Genomic DNA, 15,051 nt, shown 5'->3' with positions numbered 1-15,051 from the left:
GCTTCAGTGCAGGTAAGGCTGTGCTGGGCAGGGGATCTGTAGCCTAAAGAGCCCCTGAGAAGCTCTTTTTAGGGCTTTTTGAATCCGGGAAAAGTGGCTTTACTGTGTTGGGGGCTGGCAGCTTGTGGGCGGGCTGCTGAGTTAGAGTGGGTGGAACCAGCACCTCCAGTATTCAAACGAGGCATTAACATGGCAAACGGCCTTCTGCTGCAGAGAGCAGCACTGCCCACCACCCACCCGTGTGGGCGGCACCGGCACCACCCATCCTTGATCAAGTGATAAGAAGTCTCTGGGAGAAACAGGCAGCACAGGGTGATCAGACTGTGATTGTGGCTGCCCCAGGGGTTGTTGCAGCTGTTCCATACCTTGTTGGGCTTGGTGACCCCTGTACACAGAACAAGGTCATTCAACAAGCAAGGTAAGTTATCTGGGTGTGTCCCAGCAGCCTGTGAAGTCAGTTAGTGATAGAGATCCAGCAATAGTTATAACCAGGCTGAAGGCTGTTGTTAGCAGAAAACTGGGTACCCAGACAGAGGTTCTGAGCAGACATGGAGGTGTCCAGGCCCCTGGCTGTGGTGAGTGCTGGAGCCTGGCAATGGAGGGTTGCAGAGACAACATAAGTATTAGATGTGAGCAGGTGAATCATCATCTCACCCTGGTCGCTGAGCTCAAGGAAGATGTTGTGAGGCTAAGGACTACAAGGGCCTATGGAGGGGAAATAAAATTAGGGAGTTGGACTCTGCCAGCCCTGGGGGAGGGTCAGCAGGTGTGGGTGGCACAAGAAGCAGGAGATCCCATCCCTTCTTGTCACCTGGAAATAGGAAGAAACCTAAGAGATGGGTAGGAATGGAGGCAGGTCCCTCTCCAGCAAGGCAGGAGAGGCAGGTGAGTCCCCTCCCAGTCCCCTCGGTCTTCCCAGTTGTCCACACACAACAGCCTCTTGAACCAGAGGGCCAGATGAACAAGGACAGGGATGAACATCCATGCATGCAGCCACCCAGGACTTGTCAGCCAGCCCCGCAACTTAGGACTAGTGCAAAGGACAAAAAAAGAAAGGTGGTAGTAGTAGGTGATTGCCTTCTCAGGGAAACAGAGGGCCCAATTTGCAGGCCAGATCCATCCCATAGGGAGGTGTGCTGCCTGCCTGGGGTATGGGTTAGGGACTTGTCTAAGAGACTCCCTGATCTGGTGTGGCTATCAGACTATTACCTGCTGTTGGCTGTGCAGATTGGGAATGATGAGGTAGTGCATAGGAGTACAAAAGCACTTAAGACTTGAGGGCTTTGGGGAGATTACTTGAGGGCTCAGGAGCACAAGTGGTGGTTTCAGTCCCTCTAGTGACAGGAAGTAATACTGAAGGAAAGAAAAAAAATCCATGTGATTAACACATGGCTTAGAGGTTGGTGCCACCAACAGAACTTTGGGGGGTTTGGCCATGGGGAGGTTTTCTTGGCAGTGAGTCTGCTGGCGACAGATGGATTTCACCTGTCCCATAAGGGGACAAGAATCCTTGCCCATGAGTTGGCTCACTGACAAGGCTTTCAACTAGTTTTAAAGGGGGATGGTGATGTAGCTGGCCTTGACACCAAGAACTCTGGGTGTAGTAGCCCAATGCTTGTGGAGCAGTGTGTGGGCATCTTAGATAAGCAGAAGGTCTACTCCACCTCAAGGTTGAAAACTATGTACTCAGCTCCCTCCCTGAACTGTTTATACACCAATGCACACAGCATGGGCAATAAACAGGAGGAGCTGGAGGCCACTGTGCTACAGGGAAGCTATGATATAATACCCATCACAGAAACCTGGTGGGATGACTTCTGCAACTGTAGTGCTGCAATTGATGGGTACCAACTTTTCAAATGGGATAGGCAAGGAAAAAGAGGTGGTGGACTGGCTCTCTGTGTTAGGGAAACATATGAAACTATGCAATTTAATGAAGGTGATGATAGGGTTGAGTCCTTGTGGGTAAGAATCAGGAGTAAGGCCAGCAAGAGTGATATTGTGTTGGGAATCTGTTATAGACCAGCCAGGATGAAGAGGTAGATGAAATTTTTTTATATGTGGTTAGAGGTTTCACAATTGCTTCCCCTTGCTCTTGTGAGAGACTTCAACTTCCCAAATGTCTGCTGGGAATGCAATACAGAAGGGAGACAATAATCCTGGAGGTTCCTGCGGGATAACTTCCTGACACAAATGGTGAGGAAGCCAACCAGGGAAGGTGCTCTCCTGGACCTGCTTCTTGCGAACAGGGAAGAGCTTGTGGGGGAAATAAAGGTTGAGGTGCATCTAGGACTCAGTGATCATGAGATGATTGAGTTCTCTATCCTTGGGGAAACAAGGAGAGGGGTTAGTAAAACTGCCACCTTGAACTTCTGTAGGGCAAACTTTGACCTGTTTAGGAGACTGATTGACAAAGTCCCTTGAGAGGCCACCCTGAAGGATATAGGAGTCCCAGAAGGCTGGGCATACTTCAAGAGGGAAGTATTAAAGGCACAGGAGCAAGGCTGTCTCTGTGAGTCAGTGGTGCTCCTCAGGGCTCAGTGTTGGGACCACTTCCATTTAACATCTTTATTAATGACCTTGATGAAGACATAGAGTGTCATCAGTAATAAGGTCACAGATGACACCAAGTTAGGTGGGAGTGTTGATCTTCATGAGGGTAGGGAGGCTCTACAGAGGGACCTGGATAGATTGGATCCATGGCCCAGTGTTAACAGGATGAGATTCAGCGAGGCTGAATGCTGGGTCCTGCACTTGAGTCACAACAACCCCAAGCAATGCTACAGGCTTGGGGAAATGCGGCTGGAAAGCTGTCTGGCTGAAAGGGACTTGGGGGTTCTAATCTACAAGCAGCTGAATATGAGCAAGCAGTGTGCCCAGGTGGCCAAGAAAGCCATGGCATCCTGGCTTGTGTCACAAATGCTGTGTCCAGCAGGAGTAGGGAGATGATTGTTCCCTTGTACTCAGCTCAGGTGAGGTCACACCTCAAATACTGTGTCCAGTTTTGGGCACCTCAATACAGGAGAGATGTGGAGGTGCTGGAGTGAGTGCAGAGGGCAACAAAGCTGTGAAGGGCCTGGAGAACAAATCTTACGAAGAGTGGCTGAAGGAGCTGGAAAAGAGGAGGCTGAGGGGAGACCTCATTGCTCTCTACAACTACCTGAAAGGACATTGTGGAGAGGCTGGTGCTGGTCTCCTCTCACAGGTAATTGGTGATAGAACAAGAGGGAATGGCCTCAAGCTATGACTGGGTAAGTTTAGACTGGACATTAGGAAAACACTTTCCACAGAAGGAGCAGTCAGGCATTGGAATGTGCTGCCCAGGGAGGTGGTTGAGTCACCAACTCTGGATGTGTTCAAGGGTCGTTTGGGTGTGGTGCTTGGTCATATGGTTTAGGAGTGAACCTTATAGAGTAGGGTTATTGGTTGGACTTGGTGATCCTGAGGGTCTTTCCCAACTGGAAGGTTTCTGTGATTCTCATACACCTGTACCCACAATTCCTTCTCTGCCCAGCTTCTCTCCATCCCTTTGTCTTCCAGCCTAGACTGATACTGAGGATTGCACCAACCCAGGTGCACTTGGCCTTGTTGAACCTCATGAGATTCACATGGGACCACATCTCAGGTTTGTCCAGGTCCCTCTGGATGAAATCCAGTCCGTTAGGATTGTCAGTCACACTGCTCAGCCTGGTGTCATCTGCAAACTTGCTGAGAGTGCACTTGATCGTGTTCTCTGTGTCATTGATGAAGGTAATGAAATCGTGATGAGCTCCTAGTCTGCAGTAATAATGGAAACTAAGTTGCAGGAGAGAGCTGGAGACAAATGAAGACATTAGCTTTCCTGCTCTGACAGAAAACTCAGGCTTATTGAAAGGGAAACCTCTGTGAAAATGGGGACATGGAGAGCTTGTGGATGGTTCTTAACTGATAGTGTGTGCCTACTAGGCACAGTGTAGTTTAGTACTGCTTTCTGACAAAGACTTCTGAAGAGAAGAAAATTAGTTGGACATAGGGATGGGAGGTAATGGTGAAGAGTTTTTCCAAGGACAAAAAGCCTCTGAGTTTTGGCAAGTTCCAAGGGTTGTGTAGTGGTGGTTGTTTTGTTTTGTGTGTTGTGGGTTTGTGGTGGTGTTGGTTTTTTTGCTTTGTGGTTTTGGGTTTTGTTTAGTTGTTTTTTGTTGTTTTTCAGGAAGTGAAAAAAGGCATTTCTTAAAAGGCAGAAATAAACAATGACTGCTGTAGTTTGAGGAGAACATATGTATCAGCACTAATCATTATCTCACAATTTAAAACCAGCACCTGCCATTTAGACAGAGATGCTGGCAAATTGTTATCTGAACTACAATTACTTACTGGCCTTTGCTACCCTGTACTTAGGTGAGCTGGAGTGTGGGAAAGGCCTGATGCTGGTAGTTAACAGCAGCTCCCTGAGAGATCAGAGATCACAGAGCAGCCCAAGCATGCTGCATGGATCTCAGAGGAGCATAGTCATTTAGGGCCTTGCCACCACAGAGATGGTCAAAGTCACAGGAAGAGTTTGGGAAAGCTTTGGCCCATGGGTACAGCTAAGGCAGCTGTCAAATTCTGTTCTGCCTAGGTAAGTGTGTGTGTGTGATCTGGTCCCCCTCAAGAATGAGATTAAATGCAAATATTGTGTGCTGTAGGAGTAAAGGATGTGCAGCAAAGTGCTGTATTAGGCACAGCTTAGATAGGCCTTTTTGGTTCCTTATGGGCAATACTACATAAATTCTGCTTAATCCAGAGCTATACTTTGATTTGCTTCCTGATTTTAGAGCTGCCTGGGGATCAAGATCTGAGACCTCAGCAACAAAGGAGAAAAAGCACAATCTGAAATCTTTCATGTGTCCCCCAGGGATCAGTGCTGGGCCCCATCCTCTTTAACATCTTCATTGATCATCTGGATGAGGGGGTTGAGTCAGTCATCAGCAAGTTTGCAGATGACACCAAGTTAGGAGCAGATGTTAGTCAGTTAGAGGGTAGAAAGGCTCTGCAGAGGGACCTCGACAGACTGGACAGATGGGCAGAGTCCAATGGGATGGCATTCAACAAGTCCAAGTGCCGAGTGCTGCACTTTGGCTGCAGCAATCCCATGCAGAGCTACAGGCTGGGGATGGAGTGGCTGGAGAGCTCCCAAACAGAGAGGGACCTGGGGGTGCTGATCGAGAGCTGCCTGAATATGGGCCAGCAGTGTGCCCAGGTGGCCAAGAAGGCCAATGGCATCCTGGCCTGCATTAGGAATAGTGTGGCCAGCAGGAGCAGGGAAGTCATTGTGCCCCTGTAATCTGCACTGGTTAGGCTGCACCTTGAGTACTGTGTCCAGTTCTGGGCCCCTCAGTTTAAGAAGGACATTGAGACTCTTGAACGTGTCCAGAGGAGGGCAACAAGGCTGGGGAGAGGCCTCAAGCAAAAGCCCTGTGAGGAGAGGCTGAGGGAGCTGGGATTGTTTAGCCTGGAGAAGAGGAGGCTCAGGGGAGACCTTATTGCTCTCTACAGCCTGAAGGGTGGTTGTAGCCAGGAGGGAGTTGGTCTCTTCTCCCAGACAACCAGCACCAGAACAAGAGGACAGAGTCTCAAGCTGTGCCAGGGGAAGTTTAGGCTTGAGGTGAGGAGAAAGTTCTTCACCGAGTGAGTCATTCGTCATTGGAATGTGCTGCCCAGGGAGGTGGTGGAGTCACCATCCCTGGAGGCGTTCAAGAGGGGATTGGACGTGGCACTTGGTGCCATGGTCTAGTCATGGGGTCTGTGTTGATAGGTTGGACTCAATGATCCTCGAGGTCTCTTCCAACCTTAGTTATACTGTGATACTGTGAGAATCTGCCTTTTTGTGCCATTAATAGGTAACATAGGAGGAGTCCTCTGGTCTCCCACTAGCTACACCAATGCCAAATATTAAATGTGTAATCCTTGGTTGTTGACTGTGGAGCTGATTCTTCTCTTGTTCACATTGCAACTATGATGCAGAGCTAGCTACCCATACCAGCCTTGGTCTTGATATTGCTTGGCCTATCCCACTGTGAGTGTCACCATGGCTTAAAAATAGCAACTGTTATGTGTCCATCACTGTAAATGTGCTGGACATTGAGGGGATGAGTTAAACAGGGCAAGGCTTTGCTCTGAATTGCACTTACAGGAAAAGTTACAAGAAGTTTAGTCACTTACTGGTTTAGCTTATGGCAAACTTGAACTAAAAAGGTTCTAAGTCAGCGTTTTAAATGCTGGATGCCCCAAACAGGTCAAGTTTGTGCAGCTTCTTTATATGCTTCTACAAAGCCCAGCTGTAAGTCTTTATCAGTGGCACCAGTAAGCTGTTTTGTCTTTCAAAGAGCCTGAGCACTCAGAATGATTTTTTTTCATGTGCTGAGGAGCTCAGTTTGCTCAGTCCTCTGCAGAATAAGACTGTTTGTCACTTAACTTCGTCTTCTCAAAATGGCACATTTTGGCTGGAGAACTTGAGCCTCCATCAGACAGTTAAAACTGACAGGTAAGGGGAGATGGCTGCAGCAGGGGATGAAGCCACGAGAGCAGTTGTTTTTGTAATGAATGTATCAAATGGCTTCCGTTCAGTTCTGTATGAAATCTGTTTACCCAGATGAACTACTTCTGTATCTTTTATACAGGGGTTTATTTTTACCTCCTTCCATAAGGAACACAGATCCAAGCTGGGAGTTTCTGAAAGGCAATTACTAAGCTTCTTTTACAGGAGAAAATAAGGCAAGCAGGAGAGGAGACTGCATGCAGTATTGTTCTGTTACAGCCAATTTACTGTTGCTAACCCTGAGATTTCACAGGATTTGTGTGAATGCTGCAGTTCTCCTGTGGTCACTCAGTAGTTCACAGCTGCTGCTAGGCTTGGTTTTGGCACTTCATAGTAACTGTTAAGATGGAATTTGGGCCACAGAGACAGAAGAGCACCAGCAGCTGGCTGCTGCTTACTGTCTTTTTCTGTAACCCAAATGATAGTTTGGAAGACCTTCCCCCAGTTCCTGCCATTTCTTACATGCTTCACTCCTAAGGTTACCCTATGCTGGGGCAGCCTGACCCACGTTTTGCTGGTCTGACAAAGCACCATCACCTGTGCTTCACTCCATCCTAGCAGGATCCCACCCACTGTGCCAGTGTTAAACTGGGCAGGAATTATGTGGCACACCACAGACTGGACCCTGTGCAAAAAAAGTGTAAAGCAAATAGGTCTCCCTTTCTGTTCACAATTCAGTGGCTAGTGAAAGACAGTGTGTCATCTGAGAGCATCTGAGCACCCCTTTCCCAGCTGTTGGGAGTCCCAGCTGCTCCAGCTTCACCATTCTTTTCTGAGAAAGGGTTAGTTTCAGGTCATAACTTGAGGAGAGATCTTGGAGTGGCAAATTCCTCAGCAGTTCCTTCTGACTTGCATATGCAGCTCTCTGCCAAGTGTGCCAGCTTTGTGACACCCCTTGTAATCCGTGTGCGTCCTGCACACAGGCATTTGTGGCTGGCAAAATGGTCTCAATTTGGGGAATTTTTACTTAGTTTCATTTAATAGAAATGTCAATTTTTATCCACTGCTGGGTAATTAAACAAACACCTAAGTAAATGCATTTCCACCTCCTTTTCCAGACTCCAACAAAGCCAGACAACTAAACCTCTTTGCCCCACCAGATCTCAGCTCCCCTTAAGTTCACCACGGGTCACATTCTTGCTGTCTGGAAGCTTGTTCCACAGCAGTAACAACTGAGCTCTGATCTCTTTGCTGTGGGCACAATTGCTTAACTCAGAGCTCTAGATTTCTGTGCCACTTCCATCCTCTACTTGTCCTTTTCCTTCTGGAATACCCATTATTCCCAACATGTAGGGTGAGAGGATGGAGAGTGTTCAGTCCTTTTTGACAGTTTTGTTAAGGATGAACACAAAATTGTATTCTCAGTATTTTTGGTGGAACTCATCTCAGACCTCTCTTCCAGTGTGCTTCCCCTGGTACACTATCTATAGATGACTTGATCAACAGGACATCCCACTAGCTTACCAGATGATACTAGAGGAGCAGTAGCAACTGTCTAGCTGTCAGTCCTTTGAGGCTCTGATGTTAGGAGGTCACCAGTTCAGTAGGTTTTGGTCTCCAAAACCAAAAGTGGCATGCCACAAGCTTCAGCTTCCTAACACCACCATAGCTACTGTAGAGGCAGTGGCAGTAAGTGTCCCACACTTCTGTAGTTTTGCTCTGAAAAAAGGACCTCCAGGTGTTTGCACTCTTGAGAGCAATGTTCCCATCTCTGCAGGTCTGTTGAATCACTGTAACTGGTGCTGCCTTTGTTTGCAGTCTGCTCTCTGCTATCAAACCCCTGCAGCTTCTGCCCTGTATGATGTCCAAGCTTGAATTAACAGGGCATCCATGTTTGAAGTGAAGGGACATTCATGCACACATTAATTGGGCTCTGCTGTATGAACTGAGTGGGCAGTAAACCCTGCATTTCTTGCCCAGTACAGCATGCAGATGGCAGGATATGGTTTGTAGAATTTGCACTGGTTTCCCCAAATCCCAGGCAGGCACTGTCTTACTGTTCTGGTTTTAACTCAGCTGTCAGCTCTGCATGTCTGCAACCTGACTTGCTTAACCATCTTCCTCAGCAGCTTCTGCAACCTTCCACCGTTGGTGTTTTCCCACTATGTGACAGGACCTGTCAGTGAAGAGGGCATACTGCTTTTCATTGTCTGGCCATTTGTTTTATGGTGGGGCCTCTTCAGCACATAACCTCTGCTTCCTCTGGTGACATCCCAAAATCTCTGCCTCCTGGCCAGTTCATGACAACTTCCAAGATTCCTGGGTGGCTAGGGCTCCCTATTCAAGTGTGTTGCATTATAAGTGTGATCAACTTAATGCACATGACATCAGGTGCATGATGGGGAGAGGAGATTCTTCCTTTGAACATCCATCCCAGCACTGGTAGTCAGGGTGCCAGGAGGAGCTGTGTTTCAGTCCAGGCACCTCCAAGGCAGCTCAAACTCATTCATACTCTGCCAGTATCTCTTTTTTCAGTCAGAGTGTAGTTTGCCTCAGATCCTTTGTAGCTGTGACTCCAGAATCCTAGGCCTTGGGTCTCCCTGAATGTTTTCTGCCAAAGGCTTCATTTAGGACCATTCTTCTCAGCTGCAGTGTTGAGCATGTTTGTAACATCTTGTCCTGTCTGGACTGGCCCAAAGGCTACTGCAGGCTTAGTCACCTATTTGACTTGCTCAAAGGCTTGTCCCTGCTCAGGCCCCCATTGAAAATTATTCTTCTTCCAAGTCATTTGGTAGAGAGGGCTCACAGTAAGACTACAGTCTGGGCTATGCATCCTGCATAAACCCACAACACCCAAGAAAGCCAGGGCTTCCTTGTGATTAATGGGTGGAGACATAACAGCAGTCTTGTTAATGATATCCAGTGGAATCTGGTGATGCCCATCTTTCCATTTCATCCCTGGAAACTGGATCTCTCCTGTGGATCCCTTGACCTTCCTTCACTTTATAGTAAATCCAGCCTTCAGAAGAACCTGGATTATTTTCTCTGCTTTCTCAAAAATGTCTTCTGCTGTGTCACCCCAAACTGATATCATCAATGTACTTGTCCTGGTTTGAGGCCAGACAGATCCTCTATTGCTCCTGAAAGGGGCAAAAGAATGACACTCACACAAATGGATTGGAAAGTGATGGAAAGTTTAACTGGAAAGCAGTGTTTTACAGAAACTACAAAGCATAGTGACAAAGAATCCCCAAGTGCACAGAGTCCCTTACAGCACACCCAAAGAACTCCCAACATTTCCCTTCTCCACACCTGAGGGTATACCCAAAACTCCCAAGGCTCTTTCTTTCCCCTCCCACTGCTAGGCTAGTCCCAGGCTGGCCAGGTCTGAGACTGCTTTCCCCCTCCCCTCCCCCTTCCTCCTGGCATTAAGCCTAGCCAGGCCTAAGAGGCCTTGAGAAACTCCCCCACTGTTACCCAACAGGGCGTATCTCCCACAGGAGCAGAGATGGAAGAAAGAGGAAGAGAATGCCTTTGCAGGTGGATTTACAGGGTGCAGGCTATTATGGGTATGAAATACACTATTTCCTGTGTTCACCCACTGGGTTGGACCCTCTGGACACCAGGGGTGTAGCTTATGTGGCAGTAACAGGAGGCACCCAGCTAAAAACTGCCACAGTTCTGCAAGTGTTCAGAGCTCCACCCTGCTCCAGTACAGTCTGGATCAGTCCATGGCAAATGGTGGGGCTGTGTTTCCACCCTGGGGCAATTGATTCCAGGTGTGCTGCACATCCCTCCAAAGCATTGTAAGAATGCTTTGGAAGTCCCTTCAAGAGGATCAGAGACAGGGCCCCTCTAATCCTGACTGAAATCACTTGCACATTGTGGAAATGCTTTGGAGGTCCCTTCAAGAGGATCAGAGAAGTATTAATTCATCTGCTCTTTTGGGGAGACTTTCTAGTGGAAACTGGGACAGTGTTCTTACAGGAAGAGTTTCCTTGCAATTTACAGACTCATGCAGCTAGCACTGAAGTGGATTTTCTGTTCCACTTTCTAATGTTCTCCCCAGGATCATGTAATTATAACCATAGCATACACTGTGGTGTGTGCTTCCCAGATTCTCTCTTGGACAGGGAAGTGCCTGCTCTTACTAGCTGAAATAAGGGTGAGTACAGGTGAGGAATACAACATGTTCTCTCGGAGGAGAAGCACCTCCCAGGACAGGTCTTTCATGGCAAAACACAGGCCTGTACGTGAGAAGAGAGACTTCCCTCATAGTGTCAGAGCAGGCTAGCTGTTTCATCCGCTCTTTGTCCTTGGCCCAGGTGTTACTGCCAATGAACTAGCATATGGTGGTGGTGCACTCTGTAGAAACATCCTCCTCATGGCTGGTGTGCATATGACTTCATCTGGATCATTTCCTGCACAGCCAGTTCCTTCAAGCACTGGATGCCTTTCTCCATGGTGATCCACCTTTCCAGGTGATCGTCATACCGTCTTTGAAGGGGTACCTATCCTTCATACCTAACAGAAGTTGTCTCCAGAGGCTGAGGGCTTGTGTCAGTTTTATGGTGACCTTGGCAGTGCCCCCTTCCCGAGACAGGGATCCCAACTGTTTGGCTTCCCTGCCTTCTGAGGCGGTGGAGTTGCCATCGCTGGAGGTGTTCAGGAGAAGACTTGACAGGGTACTTGGTTGCATGGGTTGGTTGATTCGATGGTGTTGGATGATAGGTTAGACGCGATGATCTTGAAGGTCTCTTCCAACCTGGTCTGGTTCTATTCTATTCTATTCCCAAACTACTGCTTCCACTATCCTGGCATCAGAGCAGCCAGGTGGGCATGGGCTTGCCTGAATGGTGGCTAAAGTCCTTCCGTATGTACCACAGCTCATGGGGATAAAGACCAGGTGATTACCTCTGGCTCTTCCTCTTGTTCCCATGATGACCCTGCAGCTGCCCCAGTCTGTCTGTAGGCCGAGTGATCTCCTCTTCCCCCTGAGCGTGCTGAATAGTGCTAAGGGTTTGAAAGGCATGGGCCAGCCCCCAATACATTGCAGTGATGTGCAGTTCTTGGGAATTTCCAGGCTGACAACATCCTTTTTTCTAAACATTACACCAGGTGCTCAGGGGTGAAATTCCAAAACAGCAGAGGTGATCACCATCCTAAGCACTTGCCCATATTTTCCCACCTACTCTGCCACTCATAATTGTCCAGCCTGGGGGGCAGATCTTCAAGTGGTATTGAGAAAGATCTGTGTTACTACGGTCCGGACCAGGCACACATGTAGGAGACATGACAAAAGAAACAGACTGGTGGTGGTGTCCCAAGGATATTCAAAACCCTCAAAAGATGAAAAAGTGTTCTCTGCTGTTCCCTCCATCAGCTGGGTGAGATTACTGATAAATGATGACACTGCATACAAATACCAAATCTCATGCCTAAGGATATGAGCGATCTGATCATACCATATCGGACATGCCAGTAACCAGCACACCAACACCATAGCTTTAAGCCTTTTCACTGAGGTGAAAAGAACCACCCCCACATAGAGTGCTCTGTTCACATAGAGTACAAATGCATTAGATCCTATGTAATGTAACCAGAAAAGCAAATACATTAAAGGCCTTAACACAACCAAGTTGGGAGCAGGTGTTGATCTGTTAGAGGGCAGAAGAGCTCGGCAGAGGGACCTCAACCGACTGGACAGATGGGCAGAGTCCAACAGGATGGCATTCAACAAATCCAAGTGCCAGGTGCTGCACTTTGGCCCACAAAAACCCCATGCAGAGCTACAGGCTGGGGTTGGAGTGGCTGGAGAGCTCCCAAACAGAGAGGGACCTGGGGGTGCTGATTGACAGCTGCCTGAACATGAGCCAGCAGTGTGCCCAGGTGGCCAAGAAGGTCAATGGCATCCTGGCCTGCATTAGGAATAGTGTGGCCAGTAGGAGCAGGGAGGTCATTGTGCTCCTGTAATCTGCACTGGTTAAGCCACACCTTGAGTACTGTGTCCAGTTCTGGGCCCCTCAGTTTAAGAAGGACATTGAGACACTTGAACGTGTCCAGAGAAGGGCAACAAGGCTGGGGAGAGGCCTTGAGCACAAGCCCTGTGAGGAGAGGCTGAGGGAGCTGGGATTGTTTAGCCTGGAGAAGAGGAGGCTCAGGGGTGACCTCCTGGCTCTCTACAACTACCTAAGGGCAGTTGTAGGCAGGAGGGGGTTGGTCTCTTCTCTCAAGCAACCAGCACCAGAACAAGAGGACAGAGTCTCAAGCTGTGCCAGGGGAAGTTTAGGCTCAAGGTGAGGAGGAAGTTCTTCACTGAGAGAGTCGTTCGTCATTGGAATGGGCTGCCCAGGGAGGTGGTGGAGTCACCGTCCCTGGAGGTGTTCAAGAGGGGATTGGATGTGGCACTTGGTGCCATGGTCTAGTCATGGGGTCTGTGGTGACAGGTTGGACCTGATGATCTTTGAGGTCTCTGCCAGGCTTGGTGATACTGTGACCACATACTAAAGCAAATACAGGGTAAACAAAATTGCTGAAGCAAAATTTACTTCTCATTATCCCATTAGGTAAAGGCAAACTTACAACAGTGACATGTGCCTGCCATGACTGTCCCTGGCTTGTAAAGGATAAGGAGAGCAATCCCTTTCCCCCCTCTGCATTTCTCTTAGGCTCCTCTTCCCAAGGCTTCTTGTCTCCAATGGAGCTCACATGCTGAGCAGAACAAGCTTGTTCTAAATCCTAATGAGATCAGCTGATACAACACAGAAGCATTTGCTGAGCTTGAGGTTGGAGAAATCTGAAGGGAAAGAAGTGAAGGTTAACTTACCTTTATTCTTCCATCTTCCAGCTCTACAGATGTGCTGTTGGGAATAGCTCAGGCTGTGCTGGCATATGCCTATACTCGACAACATTCATGGCACCGCTATCTTTTCTGGCCTTTTTGCCTGGCTCTGAACTGTGCTAGCTCACCTTTTAGCTTTGGAGGACAGCTCTGCAGCAGGCTTCCCTAACAGGCTTTCCACTTAATTTTTGGGCTCTGGAGAATCAGCCTAGGAGACAGCTGGAGCATTTCCACTGGCAGCTGGTCAGTGACATGGGACAGAGTCCAGAGGCTGTGAAGCCTCTTTAGAGCTGTGCTGAGTGGTGCCTACTGGGAACCAGCTCTGACCTTTCTCAAAGTTGCCTGAGCTTGGCTGTCCCTTGAACTGTAAAGCTTGCAAGTTGCAAGGTCAAAATAACCTTTCAATAAATGTGGAAGTGTTCCCTGCTTGTGGGCAGATGGAGGAGAAGGACAGGTCTGTAAATAGCTTGCTTATGGCATATTGGAGCATCTACAAGATTTGTCTGCTTCTGATTTTCAGTAATGGTGACTGCAGTTGAGGCATTTCAGTGCTTGAGAGCACCAAGCAGCAACAGGCAAGCAAGCAATAAACCTGATGGACCATTTGTAAGCTGCAGCATGCAGAGCATTAAGCTCCACATTGCTCCAGTAAACACACTGTTATGTTTTGCTTCTAGACATAAATTCCATAATTGATCTCTTCTCCAGGGCTTCAGAGGGCAGAACTGTGGAGGTACCATACAGAGGGGACGTGGAACTCACCATCCTGGATATCCTTGGGGGGCTGCGCTCTACCTGCACCTACGTGGGAGCTGCCAAACTGAAGGAACTGAGCAGGAGAACAACCTTTATCCGAGTCACCCAGCAGCACAGCCAGGTCTTCTCTTAGCCCGGGGCTGGGGGGCTGAGGAGAGAGGGGTGGGGGAGAGGGGCAGGTATGGCTGCTGTCTTGGTTTGCTTTCTCCTCCATGTCTAGTGGCAAACTCCTCTCTGGCTCAGAATAGCAGCATCAGCCATTGGAGGGGCTGTGGCTGGGGATTGGAAGGGGAAGGTTGTGCTATGAACACAGTGCCATTGGTTCAAAATGCAATAGCCTCATCTTTTATTGTGCCTATTTTATTTTTTTAATCAGCATTTTTTCACCTGTTTCCCTAGCCCCATCCTCTGATAAATAGCTGCTGAAACCTCAGTTAACAAGGAACTGGCTTGTACAGACATGGCTGTTACGCCTGCACACATTCACACATTCTCTTTTTGTAAGTCTGACCTGTCAGCTACCACTTCTGGCAGTGCTTTGCAGACTGGGAGAGAAAAAGAGGCAGGGAATTGTGTGGGGAAATAAAAAAAGATAAATTACCTTAATCTTAGTCCTGGCAAAAAAAAAAATACATGTTTGTGGCACCACTGCCAGCCTCCAGAATGTCAGCAGTGGATGGGGCCTGGCTGCTGGCAATTTCTTACTGTGATGTTAAAAACAATAGATCTCTCTCACTCTTGGTTCACTCATTCCATCAGGTCCACGTCCTTATGACAGTGACACCAAGAACAGTTACTGGTAAAGAGTTGACTTAGGGTATTTAGCTTTTCTAAATAGCAGTTCTTACCATCATTTTGCTATTCAGTAAGTTGTCTTTCGATTGCAGTTTCTCCTTCTCTTGCTGGTGAGCAGGAGAGAGAGAAGAGCTCCAGAAAGGTTGAGCTGGTGACATGTCTG

General features: G+C 48.2%; 1 protein-coding gene across 2 annotated transcripts in view; it reads left to right on the top strand.

Moving 5' to 3' along the window:
* GMPR (guanosine monophosphate reductase) overlaps positions 1–14,226 on the top strand; it is a 45,019-nt gene extending 30,793 nt beyond the window's left edge. For both annotated transcript variants that reach the window (XM_068160818.1, XM_068160819.1), the window contains exon 9: positions 14,046–14,226. In XM_068160818.1, the coding sequence (XP_068016919.1) occupies positions 14,046–14,226 (181 nt within the window). The remainder of the gene's footprint in view (positions 1–14,045) is intronic.
* Positions 14,227–15,051: the final 825 nt, after the last annotated feature.

Source organism: Melanerpes formicivorus, unplaced genomic scaffold (genome assembly GCF_026170545.1).
Source record: "Melanerpes formicivorus ecotype bairdi unplaced genomic scaffold, bMelFor1.0.p_v2 SCAF_53, whole genome shotgun sequence".
Lineage (NCBI taxonomy): Eukaryota > Metazoa > Chordata > Aves > Piciformes > Picidae > Melanerpes > Melanerpes formicivorus.
Note: the sequence above shows the minus strand (reverse complement) of the source record. Positions and strands in the feature narration are given on the sequence as shown.